Source organism: Capricornis sumatraensis, chromosome 22 (assembly GCF_032405125.1).
Source record: "Capricornis sumatraensis isolate serow.1 chromosome 22, serow.2, whole genome shotgun sequence".
Taxonomy (NCBI): domain Eukaryota; kingdom Metazoa; phylum Chordata; class Mammalia; order Artiodactyla; family Bovidae; genus Capricornis; species Capricornis sumatraensis.
The window spans coordinates 23,362,068-23,386,249 of record NC_091090.1 but is presented as its reverse complement, the minus strand read 5'-3'; the positions used below and the strand labels follow the sequence as shown (position 1 = coordinate 23,386,249).

Here is a 24,182-nt window from a genome sequence, read left to right as displayed (position 1 = left end):
TTTAATGGAAATGTTTTTCTTGTTCACTGGTAAGCATAATGTTGACTTTTGGTTTAAAATGGTTTAAATCACTTTGAGGAAGTAGTTTTATATTTCTGAATTTAAAAAAGAAAATGAAAGGGCATTGAGTTTTATCAGATGCCGGAAAGGTTATATTTGAGATGATTGTATGCCTTTTTCACATTTGACCTACTCATATGTTATGTTAGCAAGTTTTCTATCATTAAACCATGTTTATAATCTTGTTATGGAAGTTTATTATCATTAATTATATCTCTAAAATAAAGATTAATCTAGAACCCACTTGAAGCTTTGGCTTCATTGTGTCTATCTTTACATATAGAAGAAATACTGTAGAATAATAATCACATTTTTTGCTTAGCTCATTGTCTCTTTCCTGTGACTTACAAAACCTTTGACAACAGTTTGTATTTTTTGTCACCTTCTAACTTTATTTGAAATTAGTGGTTCTGAAGGAAGAATCTTTTTAGGAGGAGATATAGAGGGAGTTACTTTCTAATAAAAGAGAACAGGTACATCATGAATTGACTATGCAACTTATGTGGATAGAACAGTGTATTAAGCAGTCTTTCTTTGATTACCTGTTTTATATTTCTGACACATGTCCTGTTTCTCAGATTTTAGAGATTATACTCCAATTAGAATTTTAATAATGAACTATAAAGCCTAGCAAATTAACTTGATGAAAATCAGTGAAACAGTCTACTGCTTACCAAGACTAGGATCTTCTGATGTGGTGACTCGCAAGCGTCAGTGTGCATTAGAATCACCTCAAAGCCTTGCTTAGCTATAAGACTGCTGGGCTTCAATTCCAGGCTTTTGATTTCAGTGAATCTAGAGTGAGCCCAATAATTTGCCTTTCTGGTAAACTCTGAGGCGATACCGGTATGGATGGTCTGGAAACCACACTTTGAGAGACAGCACACTCTCTTCTCAGTGCTCTCTGACTTACAGTGAATAGTTGATTTAATCATAGTTCTAGCAGGTGAGGACTAAAAGAAAACTCTTACGTGTAAACTAAAAGCCAGCCACTTTTCTTAACCCTTATTTTAGTAGACTGAATAATGGAAGATAAAGGATAAAATGTAGAGGGTTACTGTGATTCTGTCATTGTGATTAAGTGTAGAGATAGACTGCAATCCTGGTGATAGGATGTTCTTTTCTTTCCTACCTGTAGTTGTGCAGAAGTACTAAACTCAAATGTAGATCCCCCATCCATAGTACAATCAATAATATTTCTAATCAAGATCCCACTGATTATATAGAGACACAATTTTATGATATCAGTGGGAAGATTACAAATTTGAACATTTTTATTCATAACTTAGTTTATAATTTACTAAATATATATGGTATGCTATGCATGGTGGATTCATTTGCATAAATAAGTAAATTTTGACAATTATTAAAGAAAATGCACAGGTCAGTCTGAAATTGTGAAATGTGGGAACTTAATTCAGGGAAAGCCTCTCTAAGGAAGTTCATATAAGCTGCACCCTGAAGGATTGGCAGGAGTTTGGGCTCCACAAAGATTATAGAAAGAAGAAATATTACTATCATCACTAAATCACTTATAGGTATTATGCACTCATCTCTTTCCATGTATTATTTCATTTACTAGCCCTGTTGGATAATATTTTTCCCAAATTTCAGATGAAGAAACTGAGGATCAAAGAAGTTAAATAACTTTGCCACAGTTTCCCAATTATTATGTGGTGGAGCTGGGATTTCATTAGGTCTTTCTGATTCTACAGCCAGACTCTTAACTACCATGTTACATTAGGGAGACTTGAGGATATTTTCTAAATTACCAGATTACATGAGCTACTTTCCTATTTTATGTTTTCTCATTTTGCACCAGGGCCCTGCTGTTTCTATAAATTAGACTAGAGTAGGACATTTACAGACACATACATTCAGATATGCATATGTATAGGTGTTTGTATTTCTATGGCTTACTCTCATTGTAAAGATAACACTTTTGAGAGATTCTGAAATCTTTAGAAGAAAAAAAGGAAATAATATTATTCAGAGAACCATTTCGACAATTTTGTTATGTTTGATTATTTCAGCATTTAGGCATCTGTAATTTTTAAAAAAAATTGTAATCATACTTTGTATACAAAATTACTTACTGATAAATAGACCTACAATGTTCAAGTGAGATCTACATCTGTTTTTGGAATGCTAGTAATTTTATAATAGTTTCATTTCATAGTATATTGACTTTAGACTTCATGTAAGTAGTGAGAAGGAAGAGGTTTTACATATTTCATGAAGTCACATTAAAAGCATTTTGTTAGAGTCATCTTTGGGAGTCAAATTTGGTAAATCATTCTTTAACCTTGTTGCTCTGATGGAGTGAAGTTTATAAGAGAGACTTACAATCTAATTGCTGATCTGTTTTTTTTTTCAATTTTAAGGAACAAGGTGAAATCTTGACTTGTAACTTATCCTTGAGAGTATTGTGCTAATAGTGTCCCTATTTTTTTTTACACTATTACTTTTCATTTATTGATTTTTATACATTGCATGAAATTTCTTGGGTGTGTTTTGTGAATACGGAAAAATCATTTAGATTTCAGCTGTATATTTAAATGACAATCCCACAGGTTTATGTTTCTTTTTGTTTGACTTTTTTTTTGTTTTTAGCTTGTATATACCCCTTGGTTTTTGTGGACAGACCCCCAAGGATGCCAGAAGAGTTTAAAAATATGTGGACTTAAGCCTTGCCACATTTTATGTTTATTAACCAATTTAAAAAAATATTAAAGGTCAGATTTTGTTTTATTGAACTTAACATCTTGCCATTAGTGATATATGCCTATTCCTTTTGGGTTCATTATATGTCATGGTGATTTGTGTTGAGGTATTTCTTTTGTGTGCATCTACCTCCAAAAGATTTTAAATACAATTGCAGAACCTTACATTTGTAACTTGAGAAAGGAGGAAGCACATTTAAAAAAGAAAATCGGAACATCATTCCACAATAGTCATACATAAATCAGTGAGATAAAATTCATTAAAAAACATGATAATTGTTCACTATAGTTTAATGTAGTATAACTCTTATTTCTAAGCTCTTGGATGTAAATTGAGTTTAGGTATTAGCTAGATATTGTATTACCCACACATGAGCCTTAAAAATCTTAGCTTCTTTCCTTGATAGCAAATATTTTATTGAAAAGTCTCTAGTTTTAAATACATAAAATACTGCTTTTTTTCTTTTCTAGACTTCAAAGTTATTTGTGAGGTATTTTCCTCTTTTATATAGTATTTATATATATTTTATGCAGCATTTACAGTATTTATATAGTATTATTCTATTTATGTAGTATTTTATATATTTTCTGTTCTTATTATCAAATCCCTCTTCCAAGTCTTTTTGTGTTTTGTTACGACAACTTTTCATTTGCTCACCTATTCCACTTACTCATTAATTCACTCATTAAGTCATCCACTTACTCATGAATTCACTCCAGAAATGGTTATTTAATTCCTATTGTATAACAGACATTTGGGTACATGATATGGAAGGAAAGTGTGGGGAGGAAACAGAATGGGGATTTTTCTGCACTGATGTGTGTGTTCGGTACGAAGTGTGACTTTGATGTGTCTTATCTCTTGTCGTCACATGAGATAGGTTTTCCATTTTACAGAAGAGGTTCAGAGAGGTTCAGGGTTTGCATAGAGAACAGAGCTCTGATTTGATCCCAGGACTATCTGATCTTACACAGTGTTGCCTTCCTACACGGGAGATGGTGAATAAATTGAGTACACTCCTGGTCTTCACAGAGGCTATGGTTTGGTGTGCTGTGGTCTCTGTGCTTTGTGAAGATGTCTGCAGAGTGTGAGGTTTAGCTATCTTCTTAGCCTTTCTCCCTTGCAACCAGAAAAGCACCTTTAAAAAGTCCATTTTCCTTACTAGGCCTTCTCATACCATCTTATGTGAAAAATGGACTTTACAGCTGAAAAAAAAAGCTTCACGGTCACTGGTCAAGAAGAATTGTATGTTTACATGTATGTGTAAGTAGAGAAACAGTCTCATAGACAGAAACAGGTAATGATAGAAGATGAATATGTGAAAAATGACAGGTATACTAGAGTTTGGGAATACACAGGTAGGTTAAGGAGATTTTCAATTTGGAGTTTGTTAAAATAATGTCATCTGTGCTCTGTCTTCAAGGATGGCTAATCTTTGGCATTGTGGAAATCTGGAGGGAGGCTGGCAGTGAGGATAGGTAGAGAACACTATGAGTAAGGAAAAAAGCATGATGAACATAGCATTGTAATAGTATAATTGAGTGGTAATGACAGTGATTGAAGAATAGGACATGATTTTAAGTGATAATGCAGAGGCTAGATTGTAGGTATTGAGGGCTGATGGAATTAGTGCTTTAGATACCAAAGTAATTTCAGGGTTTCTATTCTGGAGGAATTAGAAACTGATGGTGCCAGCTGGCAAGTTTGAGTGTTGAGTTTTATCATTTGTACCTTAGCTGATCCCAAAACAATTAGAAGAGTTTGTCATAATTGTTTATAATAGAATAGAAAAAACGAAAATCAAGATTAAACCTAAACGGAGAAGAGATGCAAAATTAGTACCGGTGGTATAAATGCAGTGAGATATGTATAATAAAGTCCCTCTCTGTTTGCTGAGTTGGGGCAAAAGTTTTACTGTTAAGCTTCCTAGAAAATAGGAAAGCATAACGTTAGTGTACTATACCGTCTCAAAAGAAACTAGATTCACAGTCCATGATATAACTCATAGCAGTTATTTGGAGTTTAACGTTTATTGGTATTGAGACCTGAGAGAATTTTCTTCCTTGGAAGCCTGTGCGGACACTTACTTTATTATGTAGTCGACAATATTCTTAACTGGATACCAGCAGTAAATATAATATCAAGTATCCAGTTGATTCTTCATAACATCTTTGACGTCCAGCTAAGGAAAACAGCGCTATTAAGTAAAAGCGTATTTATTTATTTTAAAGAGGCTAATGGAAAGTCTGATCTCAAGATGAGTTGTTTCAAATTGTGCTTTCTGGAACTGTAGGTGTTTCATCACAGACCTCCAGGTTGCTGTTCCCTTATTCCCACTTTAGTCAGGGTAGCTCTGCCTTTATTTGTCTCATAGATTGGGTTTGCATTTTAAAATCTGATGTTGGATCAGAGAGGTCCATAGCTTAAAGAAATTTGAAACTACTGACTTAGAGCCGTGATATCTAAAGTAGAGTTCAGGGAAAAAATATTAAGTGACTTCTGTTTATATGTTTTTTCATGTCTTAAATTTTCTCTTTTTGTGACTAATTTATAAGGTAAATAAAAGGTTATATGTATATTATTTATAAACAAATGTACAATGGTAGTCATTTCATGTATATTTTATTGATGGTTATATTGTAAAAGGGAGAAGACCCACTGAGCTAGGGGAATGTATAGATAGAGTAACTGAGATAATTTTTAATGAATATTGTATCACAAAATTTAGTCTTCAAAACTGCTTGGTTTGCTGAAAGTTTTAAAGTGTAATTCTTTGGTTAAAAAACAGCAACAACAACAACAAAAAAACTGGCCAACCTGGAAGCCCTCATATGTCCTCTATTGCCATTTAAAGGCACAAGCATTTTTTTTTTTTTGGCATATTCAGGTTTGACCTTATCTTTTTTTAATAGTACTAAATTATAGTGACTTCATATGATATTCTTGAGATATTTATTTGAGCTTTGACATATTTATCTCATTAACATCTCAAAACATCCATGGAGGGCAGGGCAGGTAAGATGGATTTTTCCTCTTATTTCGCAGGTGGGTAAACTAGGGCATGAGGAGGTGGTTAGTTTTCTTAAAGCCATTCAGGAGAGTAGAATGCTTTAGAATTAAGTTCTTCCACCTGCTTGTCTTTTTCATTACTTTTTCTACTTCTTATCACTGCCCTCTGTTAGTGCCTTCTTAAAACAGCTCTAGGGTTGCAGAAGGAAAAACTCAAAAGATAGATGTCAGGATTCAGTAGAAATGAGCATAGTTAGATGAAAGTTAGGAAGAAGAAATTGAATTTTAAATGGAAGGATAAACCTTCAGGCATGGAATGGTGAAAAAGCTTGTACAGATTCCTGTTGTTTATTAGTGGCTCCCTAAAGACCAGGGTTGAGAAGGATTGTGGTTATGCAGAGTCTCAGTGGGAAAAAAATGCCTCTACCATCATGTCTGCCGAACAGCCTTCTGCTAGCCAGGAAGTACTGTTAAAAATAATCTTCTCTCCAGAATGTAATAAATATGGCAGACACAGAATTTGGAAAAGCCATAGAGAGTTTGGAAAAGCCATATACAGTTCAGTGTGATAAGTGATGAAACTGAAACTCTGAAAAACTGCTTTGTTTTACATCATTATGACCCTGTAAGTAGATTTTACATTTGCGGCTTAGTCCTTTAAAAATCCTATCGTACTAGAAAAATTGGGGGTGAGGTTGAAAGCTTGGGGAAAAAACAGGAAAACTGAACCCTGTAAAGAAATCAAAAGGAAAAATTTATTGAGACTATGTCCTGTGACTCTAATTAGTCTTTCACTATGAATTTCTAATATCCTGGCTGGGTTATCATGCTTTGTATTTTTAAGTTTGTTTTCTCTGTGGGGCTACCTATTAGATATTCAGGTGTGCTGAGGAAGTAGATACTGATCATGAGGAACATTTTAATATACTGCCCTCTTATTAACATTGATCAGTTTGATTCGGATTCTGTTAGGTTCAGTGGAGATGTTCTGAGACTCCTAAGAATGAAACCTGCTTTAGAGAATAGTACATGGCAACTGCTAAACTACCCTGCTTACAAACAGTCCCTTATACTTCAAATTTAAAAATTCTCAACTTCCACTTGTTTTACTGTCTCCCGTGTCTAGCTCATCACATTCTTCATTTCTTAAATGAGCTTCCTTTCTCCATTCACTCGGTATATTCCTCTTGTTGTCTTTAAGGCCAGTTCACCTTTCATATGCAGTTTTCTTTTCTCTAATTCTTTCTAGCCAAGAGTAAAATGCTGAATCTTACACAACTTCCTTATCTGAAAAGTTGACATGCTTTTGTTCTTAATTTTTAATGGATTTTAAATTTGTGGTAAGCATATCTCTTTGTGGGCTCTATCACTGTTGATGTCCCGAGCCTAAGTGTTGCTACTTTAGGAAATTTATGTACACGTATGGACCTTCCACTGGAAGCTTGAAATCTGAGCCAGTGGTCATGTGGATATGAATGAAAAGAGAATTCAGATAGGAGAATGAAAAGAAATAGACAGTACCTGAATGGGCAACTAAGGGCTTGTCATTTCTAAGGGTGGAGAGTAAGAATAAGTATGTAGGTAAGGGGAGATTGAGTCTGAGTCACTGAGGGAGTTCCCAACTGTGTAAGAAGTAAAAGAGTTGAAAATTGTATTCGAAGTGGCCTAAGAAATCCTTCAGAGGAGGTGAATTTCTAGGAACTCTCTAAGAGTCTGACTGCTGTGTGTGTGCCACTGAATCTAGGAGATGGCCCAGACCTCGCAGACGTCCTTTCTCATGTCTACTTCCTACTGCCTTTCATTTCTCTAAATTGAGGAACTTGAATTGCTATTTCATCTGACAGTTTTTCACATATTCAGTTGTCTTCTGTATTGCCTGTTTCATTCAGCTGATTGGAAATGGAAAAAAAGACCCGACTGGGCACCTGCAATTTTAAAATACTTAACAGTAAATATTAGTATAAAAATATCAAAAGGAGTAATTAGTTTTCAAAATGAGAGTCTGAAGCCCTGTCAGTTCGAGGCCTCTGAGATTTTATAATGGGTTCTTAAAGACCTGACTGAGGCGCTGCCTAGCAGGTGAGTACTAGAAGCCAAACGGTTGCCCTCAGCAATAGCCATGCCTCCCGAGCTCTGCGCAGCCAGCGCTGCTGGGGAGCCATCTCAGGAACACGGGCCAGATAGTGTTTTTAACCTTCAGTAAGGAATGGAGAAGTTTGTGGTGGTACTTCGTCAACATGGGTAAATACAGCCTGAAATCTAGTCAACATAGCTGTGCAGCTTAATGATTTATACAGTGTAATTGTCGAGTTATTAAACAATTTGAATTTGTCAAATTCGTAAAGACCTTGTTTTACAAGAGAGAGTTATGTACCACGGATCCACTGCATGTTCAGGCAAGGTGCATTAATTGAAGGGTGAACATGAGAGTTATCTTTAGGTTTGAAAAGTTATGTTTACACGTGGAAATGATTAGTCTTTCTGTCAGTTTCTAGCAAGTCTCTCAGAATTAGTAATTAGGAGTGAACAAGGAGGTGTTCTTCCCTCAGCATCAGACAAACTGTGGAACAGAAATGGAGTGGACAACTTCAGGGAGCTGGTAACACCTTCATTGAATGTTATTTTGAATGGGGCTTGTCACATTCTGTTTTTTCCGGCGATCTTGTGAAAATACAGGTTCTGATTCAGAAGATTGAGGCCTGAGGTTCTGCATATTTATATATGCTGATGCTGCTGATCTGTGGACCACACTCTTGAGTAGTCAAATTTATTTATTAAAAAATTTAAAAAAATTTTTTAATTGGGGGAAAATTGCTTTACATAAGTGTTGTGTTGGTTTCTGCCATACAGCAACACAAATCAGCCATAATTATACATTTATCACCTCCCTCTTGAGTCTCCCTTCCCTCCCCTCAGCCCACCCCTTTAGACTGAGTAGTCAGATTTAGACTTTGAAGAGGATTTAAGAATTGGAAAGTAGATTATGTGTAATAACTGCAGTGATTTTTTTTTTTTTTCTGATTGGCTGTAGGTACTTTCCATGTGTTGTCTTACTTTTCACAGAAAACGTTCAAGGTAGGTGGTAATATTTTTAGGATGAAGAGATTGAGGCACAAGGAGCTTAAGTAGCTTGCTCACGGTTTTGTAATTGGTGTGACTGGGATTTAAACTTAAAAGATATCAGAACCTTTGCTAGATCTGTCATGTTTCCATGAGATTCTGTTGTTTTTGTAAAACTGATTTTTTGCACATAAAAAGAGTTTTAAATTATGGGAATTTACTTCATTTCTTACAGCTTGAGCATGGGATAAAAAAAAAAACAAACCCAACATTGTTCCCAGTAGCAAATTTGTTCTGTGGGTTCAGGAAAATAAGCTTTTTAAACGTTAAAGCATACTGTCAACTAAATTTTAAAAATAAAAATATTTATTCATTTTTTAGTGGAAAGATATTAGAAGTATAAAAAAACAAAGTTTTTCATAATTCTGTTATCTAAACATAATTTTGAGTTCCTCTGATACACATGCACACCCATGTATAATTTTAAAAAAATTGAAATTGTGTTGTTTTTGTGTACACCTATTTTTTTCTTATTAACTGCAACTTTAATCATGACATAGCAAAACTCTAATTTACCCTTTCCCATTTTTTCTCTTAATCATTGACAAGTTCACCACTCTGTCTTCAGCTACAGTCAAATTGTCCTTATTCTTGGTCCCTCCCAATGATTGCTGCCAAATTCTGCTGGTTTCTTTGTGTTATCTCTTTAACTTGCCCGTGTTTTTCACATCTAGGCTCGATTTCTTTCTACTAGTTAATAATGACTAAATCACCATGTAATTCTTCAATTCATTCTCTTCTGCTTCCTTGGTTGACTATTTTGACTGCACATAAAACCTTTTGTCTTTTCTTACATCTTTTTAGTGACTTTGATGAAATCAGTGTGAATACTTGTGCAGTTTAAAGTCAATAAAGTTATCTGACCCTGTTAGCTTTTATTTTTAACTAAAAAAAATTTTTTTTTAACTTGGCACCATTGTGAGATAGGGTACCAGTTTGCATGTTTCCTTTTTAATGTAGTATCTATGATTTTATACTTGCATGTGTTTATTTAATTTTACTAAGTGATTCGTGCCTTATTTAGGCTTTCTGAGGTTGTTGGTTTGCAGAAGATTGGAGAAGTCTCTTGACGTTTGTAAATGCTCAAACAGCTTTCTCTTCTTAGTTTGTTATTCTCAAAAATGTCTCATCTACCTGTCATCACCTATGGCTTCTGGTCAATGCATCTTTTCTCAGTGGAGCCATATAGATTGAGAAATGTAGTCTCACAGCTTTATTCCTACCCTCTGCCAGGAAAAAAAGCAGCTAGAGCTCTCTTGTGGCTTCTCTAAGATTTTTTTGTCTTAAATAATTACGGAGAAATGGTTGTGGATGTAATTGGGATGAACAGTGCATGGCAAAAGATTTACTTCCTAGAATCATGTACATAATCTCTTTGGTAGGTACAGAAAAATGTACCCTTATGAGTGGATATTTGGGAGCATCAAAGATTCAAGTAAGAGATCAAGGAAGAGTTTAAGAAATTACAGTTAGAAATTAAGACTTAGAAATTAAAGTTACCTAGGTCACTTAGCCTAAGTGTGGCCATGTAGGCCTTTTTAGTTTGGACAGTGAGGTCTGGTAAAGGGAATGTTGTGGATAGTTACAGGAACTAGGATTTGACTCCAGATCTGACAGACGCCAAAGCCTGTGATTAAAATGATTATTGTTTAAATTTTATAAAGAAGAAAGATTGTAAATTCCTTATCTTCAATTTAACAGCTTAATTTTTAACTCCTAAAATGGTATGTTCATATCATGTGAAGTATATGCTGTGTGGTATGAACATTAAATAAGATTTTTGGTTCTAATGATAGGTTAAGAATTCTTTATTGGCTTGTAATTTTCATCTTCTGATTAAACCTGACCTAACCTTATCACTTGGTATCCTCTTCAGTTTTATTTGTTCTTAATCTTTCTGATCCTCACTGATCAGTATTACTAAAAGTTACACTTTGGGAGACTTCAGAGATGCAAAGATTCTCTCTTTGTATTTTGTCAATTTAATAAAACTTCATGTTACTGAGAAGTAACACCTTTACAGATGAAACTGGGGATTATGAATTGACTTCATTAAGGTTGTGAATAACATTGTAAGGTGGTAATTAAGAGTGAGAAGCTTGGGTTTGAATCCCAGTTCTTCAATAGTGTGACTTGGGCAGACTTTATTACCTCATTTTCTGTTTCCTCATCTGTAAATAATTATAATACCCATCTTATATGAGAGAGTTGACAGAACTAAAGGAAATAATGTTTATAAAGGGTCTAGCATAGTGCCCTGCACAATAAACATTCAAGAAAGAAAAGCTAACATAAAAACAAAATAGAGTTTCAGTTAAAAATCATGAAGGTATGTTGGGCGCATACATTTTCTTAAAATATGTTACTGTGAACTTGAATGAATTTAAAGTTTAAAATATTAGATTTTCACAATAGATTGAAATTATATACATAGAATATTTATTTAAACCTAAAATAAATATTAATTTGGGGGGCTGTATTCATCTCATTGAATTGTCTGTGCTTCTGACTTCATTTTCCTTTTTGATGTTACTTGTTGGACACATCAGTGTTGACTGACATCTCTACTTGAAGGAAAGGCAGGAAAGTAACAAACTGAAATTTGAATGCTATCTGATTTGTGAAATAAACTTTACAAATGTTTATAGGGGAGATAGTTTGGAAATTTATATATGTGCCACTTGTCTTAATAACTTATTTGTGTCTCTAGCTTATTATAAGTTTACTGTTGGCTCCCGAACTTGGCTAATTTACCTGGAAGCTTGGCTTAAAATAGTTTCCCAAGATCCTCTCTTCCCCCCTCCCCTTCCCAAGACCTGTTCCTCAAGTGATTCTGTTGATCAGTCAGATCTGGGTGTCACTGGCCTGCAACAACTCAAGTGTAGTGCTATGAACTCCATAATGGAACATACTTAGTCTTTTTTTTTTTTTAATTAAGCAATAAGGCAGCTTAGTTTACTTTGAAAGGTTTTTATGGCAAATACAAGTCTCCTTTGAAGAAAATCTGTGCCATCTCAGAACTGCAACTACTCATTATAATATGATCATTAAAAAAGTATTTACATTTAAGTTGGAGTGGTTCCTTTTCTCTTTTTTTAGAAACATGTAAATCAGATAAAGATAGAACCTGATTTATAATTTTATTACTCTTATATTACCAAATTTCTGTTTATGATACCTTGCTCAGAACATATCTCATGAGATGGTTTATGCCTGTGTGGCTCCAGAGCAGACCTGGGCTTAGAGAGTGAGGCAAGCACTGTGCCCAGGGCACAGTATTTGAGGAAGCACTCATTCCAGGGCTGTGCGTTAGGATCTCCTAAAAGTCTGAACCCCAGGCGCCTGCGTGCTTGCCTCACTCTCTTCCAGCCCTGCTCCAGAGAAGTAGACTGCATATAAATTATTTTAATTTTAGTTTAGCATAATCTTATGCATGCTTGAATGTTTCATAAAAATAATCACAATGAAAGTAGTGTAGCCAAACCCAAATTTATATTATCCACAAAAAATCCGTTCACTGTTGGAAAAAGATAACATTATGATTTTATTCTTGCATGTTCAGTGATTGTCAGAGTTTCAGAAATTCCAGCTCAGTTGAATCTTGTCTCAAACTGAACTGTGCTTATTTTATCTGCTGGCAGCTATTTGAAATCATTAGTCCTCTATCATAAGTTTCTTAATTTGATAAGGAGTACACTCAGCTCTTAAACTTATGGATTAGTATTGAAGTAATAAGTAGTAACTTCAGTTTTACTGTATTTCTGTTAATAATTTTAGAATTCTTTGAGAATTTGCCTATGATTTTTCTTTTTCTTTTTTTTCTTTTTTGAGTGCTACATCTGGAAATGCTCAAAAGTTGTTTGCCTTTTTAAGAGAACAGTTTGCAGTGAAAGTATAACTCCTTTAGAGGTGAGGTTCAAGTTAACGAATGATGAACCATAATATGAGGAAGCATAATATTGTGAATTATTATTTGGCAAACATAACTAATGCAGGCATTAGCTGCTGAAGCCATTAATAAAGTACTACTTGCAGAAAGCTAGAGAGATAGGCAACACAGAACTTTCTCTGTAAACTCTCAGAATGTAAACTAGAGTACAACCTAGCTTATTCAATAAGGACTAAATTCTTTAAGTTTGATATGTTTGTAGGTTCCATGATTAATGTGTAACTCGAGTATAAAAGGTGTATTTAGAATCTGTTAAAATTTGTAGATGTGACATCATTGTCATCAGGCATTTTATTTCTTAAAGTTAGAATTTATTTAAATGCACTTTTTTTTTTCCAAAATAAATTTTTATTTCTACTTACAGGGGTGCCAAAGTAAGTTTTCCTAAATAAAATTATGTAATATTTAGGTCTGTTGATAGTGTTTAAAGTAAACAAAAATAAACCCATAACAACCAAGGGTGGGGGAGTATCTAGATTTGTTTTTAGCTTTCTTTTTCATGGTTTCTCAGAAGTGTATCATATTATAAATACATTCAAAATGTTTTTCTCTGAGGATATGTAGCATTCCTATAAAGGTTAAATCAATAAAAATGATTTGGACACATTCCTAAGCATGGCTAGAACAGGTAGCCCGTTGTTTTAGGTACCCTTGCGTTTCTGGAGCAGATCATTATGGCGTAGCAAAGGAACTCACTAAAAGTTGCTTTCTATGTGCAGATGCATCAGCTTAAAAAAAGTAGGATTTTCTGACCTTCTAGAAATGAATGTTTTTAGGGTAGCCCTGTGAATATTGATTTAATGATATATTTTAAACTCCAAGTTCGAAGCGTTTTTTTTTTTTTTTCCCTCTTCTCCGAAAGCTGAAGATACACCATAATTGATAAGGAAGAGGTACGTACAGGAAAAATGCAATGGGCGAGCCTTTCCAGCCAGTTTAGAATAAATGGTAGTCTTATGAGTAAAGAAAGATTCGCACATTATAATTGCAGAATTAGGAACGAGATGTGATTCTTTTTAGTCTTGCCAGTTTAGAAGAAAATTCCGTAGTCACTGGGATGTTATCTGTTCATTTGACCAGTTCAGAAGCCAAGCTTACATTTGAGCATTTATTTTAAAAAGCGTATGTGCTTCTCCTTTGCTCAGTGTTGACTTCTTAGTGTGGTATTGTTGCTAGGGTTTTATTTTATGCGTTTGCTTCCTGCTCTCCTGTTCATTTCATGTTTGAGTGTGTAAGTTTTAAGTTCATGTGTAAGTTTTCAGATCATACTCTTTTCACAGCTCCTTTTCAAAAAATAACTGTCAGCTTATAATAATAAGGTAATTTTTCTTAAAGTTTCCTTTAAAACAGCATTCAGGATATTGGATGTTTTCTGATCATGGAAGCACAATGAATTGACCATGTGTTTGGCAGAATAAGGTTTAAATCGAAGTGGAGAATTTGAGTTACATATATTAATGTAGTTTCACTATACAAAATTTCTAATCTTGTACATGTAACATATATTTACTTTGTGCATAACTACTTTATCGAAAATACTGTTATTTGTTGGAACACATGATTTCATTTCGTAGCTAAGAAAATAGTTTGTGTCTCAGTAAAAATTTTTTTTGTGGATATAAATTTATATAGAATGGTTAACCACTTAATAATGAAATAATTTAGCAATTTAAGCCAAATATTTTGCTCTCTTAAAAATAGTTATTGTCTCTCTTGATATATTCTGATTTATCATATTAAAAATAAGAATATTTATGAAAATAAAATAAGCTATAATCACGTAACTCAGTTTTCTCTCTAGATACTTGTGTATGATAATTTAAAAAAAAATCTCTTTAGGTGCTTTCCTTGGTCCTATTGGTACACTAAAATATTCTGCAATCCGCTTAACACATATTATAAGGGAAATATATTGTTAAATCTTTATTGTTAAATTAAGAGTGATGATCTTCTGACAATACTGATTATCTCTATCTAGGTTAGATAATGGCATTTTAAAAATAAGGTGGATACTTGTGGTAAAAAGTTTTAAAAAGGTTATTCGTTTTCCTCCTAAAATAGAGAACATATTATGTGTGTTTAGTTTTAACAAGTGAGGGAATGTAAAGAATTCTGTGAGAACACTGGAGTGTTAATAATATGAGAAAGAGGAGTTTCTACTTATGGAGAGAAGGTTGGATTGGTGATCAGAGGTTTGGATTACATTGACTTTCATGTTTATATTGCTTTACAGACATTCTGCAGTGCGTTGTCTTTGTCAGTATATCTGGTTTATGGATTCCCTTCTTAAATCTTTTTATTTTTGTGTTGAACTCTGTAAGAGCAGTAGCAATTTTTTCTGCATTTTGTCAAAAGCTGAATTACCTGAAAAGCTTTACAAATTTCATGAGAAGTAAAAATTAATCTTGCTAGATTACCTTTTGTAACCAGCTATCTTGCCTGATATTGGATGCTACTGCCTTAATAGAAATTTCTCGTAGACATCTTCTTATGATGTCTTATTATTTTTGAATTCGGTGCTAAGGTCCTTGGAAGAAGTGCTTGTATAGTTTTACATTTATATGTTTTATGGAAAGCACAGTGATTGATAATAATGTAGATTCTTAGCATAAAGAACTTTTCTTTCTGTGCTAGTATAATGCAGATTTCTGTAATCTGATAGAAATTTATAAAATAAAGTGAGAATTCACTTTTCAAAAAATAGGGTTTCTTTGAGCTGTATTTACAAAAAATTGTTATAATAAAATTTTTATTGATTAAAAGGAACATGCACACTGTAACTTTTGGATACCCTTGTGTCTAATTCTGGGATCAGATTATGCTAATACAGTAAAACCAATGGGATAAAAAATATTAATTATAAAATACAGCCCTTTTTTTTTTCAGTTTCATAGTGAATTCACTTTATTTGGATCCATTTAAGTAGTTTTTAATCATTTGGTAGAAATGATGATACCTTTTCCCTTGAAGATTATCCTGGAAATTTGAAGTTTAAATTGGGAACTTCAGTAGAAAAATTAGAAATGAAATTAATTATAATTATTACTATCAAAATAGCCAAATTAATACTGTGCCAAATTGTTTACCTAGATTATATTGTCAGTGAGTAAATATGTTGAAAATATACCTGTTTAGCACCAGGCCAGAATTATTCTTTGATATAATGTATGTGAATGGGTATTTGTTAACAGATTAATTGCATTTCATATTTTCCCTTGTGAAATATAATAATTTGTTTAACTGATATCAATTTTTAATGTAAATTTATAACTGGAAAATAACATCTTTGTGTTTTACAAGTGTATTTTCATCTTGTATTGCCTAATAGATGCCTAATCTCTATTGTTGGTTTTACAGATTAACATTTCTCTGTTAGTGTACATGCAATAAGTAGTTGATTGTCTTTCCAAATGAACTTCAAACCATACCTCAACTAACTAATTTATAATTATTTTCTTCCTGGTTTACAGTTATTATCCCAAGTTTCTCTAGGCACTGATGTATATGCATGCCTATGCCCAGGCAAATTCGTATACTACATATTAAAATTTTCATAATTGAAAGAAATTGAAGTTTTCTATACGTGGCTAATACATGCCTCTCTACAAAACTATGTCCATATCAATGGAAGGTTCTGTGGAATACTGCAACATCATTATTAGAATTTTTCTAAAGAAAGAGTGCATATATATTATTTAAATCTTACTGTTATTGTGATTTGGCTTGCATTTTTCCTTTATTTCCTTTTTTCAGCTCGTGCTTTTACCAAACCATACAATGGATTTAGTTGCTAGACATCTGACTGCAAGACATAGCTAACAATAAGGAGTAGTATAAACAAAGTTTGGCACACTTGTGAGTCATATAATTTTCACAAACCTGTAAATGTGTTTTGAAATTTTGAGTTTTAAACTTTTAAGTCTTTTATGTAAATATGTTTTTATAGGTAAGGGTATAATAATTTCAGTAGGTACCTCTGATAATAAAATTGAAAAGTAAAGTAAAATTATTTGGTTTTGTGGTAAAAGTTACTGGCCTTGCACAGGCTATTTAGATGTACCTTGTTAGGACTGTCACTTCTCTCATGTAACTCTTACGTATAATTTCTTAAGGGATGGTAATAGAAGTCATGCAGATGACAGACTTTAAACTAATGGCCACCATAATCTTAAGTACACGCCTGGGAATCATGCAGCTTGTTAAATTTTCTGACATCACTACATCTAATTTTAAAGTATCTTAAATATCATTAAAATTGCATTCGCTTGATGTTTGTCTGTGTAGTGCAGAAATCCTTTTTTTGTAGACAGTTGATTAGAAAATTGAAAATCACTTAGAGCCAAAATCACACTTGGTCTGAGTTTTAGTCCTGAACTGCATATTGGATGTTGGACTTCTGAGTAGTAACAAGAACACAGAGTATTTATAGGAGATGTATAAATAATGAACTTTTTTTCACTGCATGTATTAAATGCTTATGTAGGACTCAATTCTACAGCTCATTTTATTTTTGAATTATCTTAAATATCCTGATGAATGATGAGGTTTTTATTTATGTAAGACAGCATATTTATGAAAAAATATACCTTAGAGTTAATATCCTGTTCCACAACAACAGTAAATACCCGAAATGATTGATATAATGTTGCTTACATTCAGCACTGTACCAAAGTTGAATCCTATGTCTTTAGTAAATAATATAAAGGAGAGAAATTCTGAAGAATTCAACATAAGATGAAGATTTTTGTATACAATGTAATAAAAGAGCATTTAATCTCAGTTGCTATACAGATCTTTAAAAAATTATGTGGGAATGTATGTGTGCTTGCTGTTAAATGGACAAAAGCTTGTGGTCAGCTGTGGTTAAAACTGTAAGGAGGCTCCCTTTGAATAAGGTATAGAATTTTCCCATTATTTTTTGAATTGTAACACATTAAACAAAATACGTATTGACTGAATTCCATAAACTTTGAAATGACAATAGATTGTATCAGGGTGTATATTTTCATTATGTGAGACTTCCTTCTCTGATAATTTGTTTTAAAACTGTTTCATATTTCTTGAAGCATTTCCATGTACTTTAGACAACTTAAAGTATTTTGCTCTTTAGAAAACACTTGAGTATGGAGTTCATTGTTATCCTTATTATGGGAGACTAATGACAGGCTTTTTTTTTTTTTTTTGGATAAAAATTTGTATTCAGTGGATTCACTGGTCTAGGAGAAAAAGGTAGTGCATTTTGGTTAGCTCATAGGAAGACTGCGTAAATTAGCACTGATTTTGCTAGCACCCATTTACTAATAAGTTTTGTATGGCGAATAGCTAGGAAAAATAGTTATGCTTTAATCATATTGCAGTTTTTTGTTCGTGGGAAGAATTTTTTCATATTGAAGGTATTTGCCTGTTTGACCATATGTGTATTATTTTTACAGAGGCCCAGTGTAGAGGTAGACTGTTCCAGTGAAGCTTAATGTAAAATTATCTCTAAAGACTTTTGTTAGGTAATTAATTGCGTTTGCAGTCTTGATTCTTTTGAGGAGCTTCGTATGACCTCCCTGTTGACTTAGGGTTGTCCCATGTAAGTTTCTTGGAACAAAGGTTAGAACAGCATGGAGGTTGGTATCTGTATGCTTTGGAGAGGAGTTTGAGATGTTACCCTGTTTTGCCATTAGTTTTCAAGTATGCATGGGTGCATCATTAATCATAGGAAATGCAAAAATAAATAATCCAGTCCCATTGGATTTTTTTATATGAATACTTACCTTTTCCCTTTTTTGTATATACAGTTGAGGTATTTAGGTAACCCCTAACCTTTTGCTTCAACAAAGAAGTACAGTATAAAAATATTACAGTTTTCATGTGAGCAGCTCTTGAGAAGGGAAAAAAGCCCTCTAGATGAATATTTGTTGGGGGAAAAAAAGTTGTGATACAGAATGTCTTAACTCAGCCCCAATACAGTACTTGAGGACCACCAGTGTATAAAATTGAAAGCACATGAGTTTTGAAGCACTAGAAAAGGTTTGTAATTGATTAGCGCTGCTTGGAAGTATTGAAGTACAGTGAGTTTTGATTTGTGAATGGTTCTATTCAATAAAGATTAATTCTGTGTGTTTGATAAAATCTTACTGCCTTCAATGAGTTAGTTTTTTCCCCCCTCTGCAGTTTATTTAACCATCAAATATTTCAGTGTTCTTTTAACAAACTGGAACATTTCTATCTTACTGAATTTAGCATTAGCATGACTGATTTAAATAATTCAAACTATCAGTGATTAGCTTGAAGGGTGTAATTGAATAGATTAATTTTTTCTTCTTTTAAAATGACTAGAATATATCATAATATAACCATGTGTATTTCATGCTTTCTTATGATTTAAAGACTATCAGGAGGTTTACATAGACTAACAAAATTTTTTTTCTGATTCCTTTTAAATCTTTTACATTCTAAAATATTATAATGTTTAAATGTGAAATCTTTACCAGTTTTCATGTAAAATTATGCTTATTTACTCTTATGTAAAATAATTCATAATAAGTATCTTTGGAAATTGCATCAACCTTGTTAGTTTTTAATAGGAGTGGATCCTCTGTGTATGTTCTTTTTAAATCAGGGGAGATCCCTGGATTTTGGAGTTTAGCTCTCTTATTTTAGAAGCAAGTTGTGACACTTTGTTGCTAGTCAATCTTGAAACTATAAAGTCACTATCATTGATATGAACCACAAGTATTGTTTTGGAAGTCAGTGTTCACACATCACGTTCTGTCCGGCACTATGATCAGTTGCAAAGTTTTATGTAGAAATTGTTTGTCAGCTGATATATTTTCATAAGTAAGTTTTTAATGGTAAGATGCTCCATGAGTTACATCTATTTATTTTAACAGACTTCATTTATGATAAATAATGAACAGATTTTGAGTAGCGCAGATTGAAAATTCATACACAACACACACACTCTCTTACATACTCACACATACACTCACACTCTTTTCCCTCATTATTTTGAGGTGAAACAGTTGGTCAGCTTTGTCCCTCACCTAGGAAGAGCCCGAACTTTTAACAGTATTTTACAAAATTGAAGTACATACTTTTGACATTTCCTTAGGTTATTTTGGTGATCAATTATGTAAACATTTAAAGCCTAAAGTGAGGTTTCAGACTTCAGATAGATTCCAGAAGGGGGAAATGTTTGTAATGTGATGATACCCTGTACCTTCTGTCCACCACCCACCTGTAATTAGTCCGGTGAAGTGGGTTCATTTTATGTTCTCTATTCAGGGTCTCCAATACTGTTTGGGTGTGGGAAGGGGTAAATTCCACTTTGCAGAAGAAGAAGACTTAAGTTATGATGTATAAGCATATATGACATGTGATAGAAGATTATCTAATTCACTGTTAATGCCTTGTTTCTAACTTGATCAAGTTTTGCAAATTTTACTATAGAAATAGTTATAAGGATGTTACAGAAATGCAAGACTCCCTGTCATGATAGAATAAAGAACATTTAAACATATTTTTTGTGACTATATTAATGACTTTAAATCTGATGCTAAAATAGTGCTTGAAATTTGTGTTCCTGATCTGGTTTGAAAACTCATTATTTTTTTAAAGCAGAGTAATATTGTGAAGAGTAACTTAACTTCTTGAGGTGCCTGTTTCAAGTTATCCCTCCATATAACAATTGTGTCAAGCATTTTTCCCCCTCTTCTTGAGTAGGTATAGCAAAAGTTTCCATGTAGAAACTATAATTATAAGAGTTGTTAATGCAGTCTAGTTGTGTATATGTTCTGCTTCCTTAATGCAAAAGTTTTTACAGTAATGCTCATTACCTTCCATTACATTAAAAAAATAATCTGTGATTATTATATTGGATGTGTTATAACCGAGGGGGCCCACTTAGAGCTGTTGAGGAGTCACTACAGCAGTTTTACATTTTTTGGTAAAATACATAGTACATTTCCTCACCCTTTTAAGAGAAACCTTTTTTCTCCTTCAGGTTTAATTATTTCTCTTTGACCGAAACTAAGACTGATCCTCTGGTAGCCAGTTAAAATGTGTGAAGTAGGAGGAGTAAAGGAAACTCCAATCGTTAGTTGTAAGTTATAAAGCAAAGTTAATACAGGTATACACAGCAAAAGGATTTATTTTAAGGGATAAAAGAAAATTTTATAAACTTGTCTTAGAGAACATGTTGGACATCATAAAGAAAATCTTGTAAGTGTTTAGCTATTTTACTATAATACCACTTTAGCTGATGAATGTTAAAGTAGTTTACTTTTTGTATCAACACTAACTGGAAATTAAATATTAATACTACATTATGCCTGTTTTATTTAGAGTCCAGTATGACTTAATTGGTCTGGCTCTTTTAAATCATGCAGAGTATCCTTACAGAATTTTCTTTTTTATGAGACTAAACGATAACTCATTTGGTAGGTTCAAGAATATGATTAAAAGAATCCTAGACATTTCAATGTTTGCTGTGGGTTTATAACAAGTTCTACATATGGGTAATAGTGTGTAGATGTAAATGAAAATTGTATAGAAAGTTATGATTGCATGTAAGGTTTTGAAGACGTCTGTGAGCTTTTTAATATCTTGGATTCCTGGGCAACTATAAAGAGTTTTTAAAAATGGCTGTTACATACTTATCATAATTTTTTTGAATGTATGCTTCAGTTCTGTAAAATTGTTTAGAAACAAGCTTGTGCAGATAGCTTATGATACAGTTTAAAATTATAAATAGGTATCTTTTAGTAGAGCTGGTTAAAATGTTAGTTATACTGCAGGTTTCTTTCTCTGTTTGCATGCTTGAGTATAATGTCAAGATACTTCTGTGGTCTGTTATTTTGTAAAATTGCTTCCTTTTTAAAGTTTGCTCAAATATTGGGAGCTGCCGGAATGAATACTTTTCACAATACTTTGACTAATTTAGTGTCTAATTTTATTTCAGTGAGGGTTAATGAGAGTATTAAACTTTGCTTTACTGTTTCGGCTACCTCATCTCAATAACCCTAGAAAACATTTAGACTAATGTGAGATAATTTAATTTTTTCTATTTCAAGTCATTAGCCCGAGAAGTAGATAAGTTACAGATGCCAGAAGCACATTTGTACTGCAATTTCATTTTTCAGCTTTCAGTGCAACAAAACAGCATCATTATGACCTTTCATATAATGTTAGCCGGCGAAGCTAGCAAGTTTATCCGAGCAACATACCTTTCTGTTTAACAGGTTCATCTCTGATAGATTTTAAAATATGATAACACTTACCCCAAAAGAAGTTTTGCTGACATGGTGTCACTGTGCTGAAGAGGCTGTTTGATGCCATAGTCCCTCCTTTTTTTTCAGATAGAACTTGTACCCTCTGTTGTAAATTCTGCTTGCAGCCTTAAACTGAAAACACAAACCATACCCAAACCTTGTTTTAGTTTTACAGTATGCCTGCAGTACATAGACTTGATATTTATTTTTTTTCTGTCAAGAAATTATGTAGCTGGTAGCATGGGAAAAGCAAGGAAACAAAACAAAAAAGAGAATGAGCAAATATTGGAAGGACCTACTATTACTGCATAGACTGTGGTTTAGAGAGCACTCACTGACTCTGTTGGTCTCGGTGGCTGGTAGGGACCTGCGGAGATTAACCATTTAAAAACCAGAGACTTCTTGCTGTCCTCCTGGAGAAAGTTTGCACCGCACTTGTGGTTCTGTGGTTGTTTGTGAGGCGAATGAAGCATTCACACAATCCAAAAAAGCAAAAGCTTTCAAACTCCTTTTTTTTGCAAGCACTATTACTGGAGAGACAGAATCATGTGGTTTGTGACCTCACAGTACTCACAGTCAAGTGGGACTGCCTACCACTGTGGCTTCCCCCCCTTGCTCATGCTCTTTCTTTCTCTCTCTCCCTCTGACAAAAGGCTTGTGGTAAGGCCCTTCCTGGCATCCAGAAGGATATAGCTTTTTAATTTTTGTGACTCATGAGGATTTGGATAGAATACAAATGCTGAAGGAGCCCAAACTCCTGTAAGGTTAAGCGTCTGTGGAGCAGAGCTCTGCAGTTGGGGGCTTTCTTTTCTATCCCCCACCCCTATATTTTTGGTGCCTCCTCCTTTTATTTAGTTCATTATTGTGTCTGTGGAGAAGTGAGCAAAATTGGCTCAAGAGGCGGTGTGTGAAATCCTGAACAACAGTGATGATTTACAATAATTTACATCTTTGGACTGTATCACATTCTGGGGTCTGCTTCATATTTGCTGGGTGATTGGAGTCCTGTTTTTCTTTTTCTTGTCTTCTTAAACTCGTGAATCTGTAACTCATTGTAAAAAAGTTTACCTTTTTTAAGGTCTGGTTGCAAACTGCTTGCTGGGCTTGACTGTAAATTGGCTGTCATGAAAGTGTTAGTCTGGGAATTCCTTTACAAATATTAAATCATGTCTGTCTAGTTTATGTATGATCAATATTGGATGCTGGCTCCTACAATAAAGATGAAATATAATTGGTACATTTTGTATTACGTTTACCTTTATCTCATGGCTAGTTTGAGTATCTTATAAAAATGAATAGCAAGAATTATAGTAGCCCAAGTTTATTGGATGGATCTTAGTTTTCTTTATGCTTGTAATAATTTTTTATTTTTTAAGGAAATATACTCATTTTGTATAATCCTTTAAATAGTTTCTTTGGATATTAGCTTTAACAGAGCCTTTGGTAGCAAATCTTATACAAATATAAAGTAAAATTCTTATGTTGTAACTTAGATTGTTAAATGTTATTGATTTCTCTGAGCTCAGAATGGAGTGGGTTAACAGAAGCTGTGTTTTTTGTTTATAATAGAAGCTTTGAAATAAATTACAAAATGCTGTGTGTAGTAAGGAATAATGCACACAGAGTATGTGAGTCGTCTCGATTTGCTAATTCTGATTCAGAAGAAAATTGGAAACATCTTTGGGAAACTATCTCCTTTTTTGCCCCTTTGGACATGTATGTATAGAACTCATTTTCTTGTTAGGATGATTATATATCATAGGCAGAGAATTTCATATTTATGAATAGAGCTTCCTGTTTTCATCAGTTGAGAGCGATGGGGTATTTTTCAACAAAAATTATCAAGCTGAACAGACCAATTTTCTAGGCATTTTTTGGCCATTTATCCACGCCACTCTGAATTTGCATGTTAGACTTCTTCCTGGTGTGATAGTAACCAGGAGTGGCATGAAGTAAATGACTGGGAGGGTGGGTGGAGACAGTGAATTACACAACATTATTCAGGGTGTTTAATGGGGTAGGGCTGGGAAATACTAAGGAAGATATTAAAGCCAAAATGC

The 24,182-nt window shown here is 33.5% G+C and overlaps 1 protein-coding gene across 2 annotated transcripts in view; it reads right to left on the bottom strand.

Moving 5' to 3' along the window:
• Positions 1–22,204, bottom strand: part of RUNX2 (RUNX family transcription factor 2) — a 224,007-nt gene extending 201,803 nt beyond the window's left edge. The window contains exon 1 of one of the 2 annotated variants that reach the window (XM_068960610.1): positions 22,132–22,204. In XM_068960610.1, the coding sequence (XP_068816711.1) occupies positions 22,132–22,189 (58 nt within the window). In that variant the 5' untranslated portion in view covers positions 22,190–22,204. The remainder of the gene's footprint in view (positions 1–22,131) is intronic. The other variant, XM_068960611.1, reaches the window with a different exon arrangement.
• Positions 22,205–24,182: the final 1,978 nt, after the last annotated feature.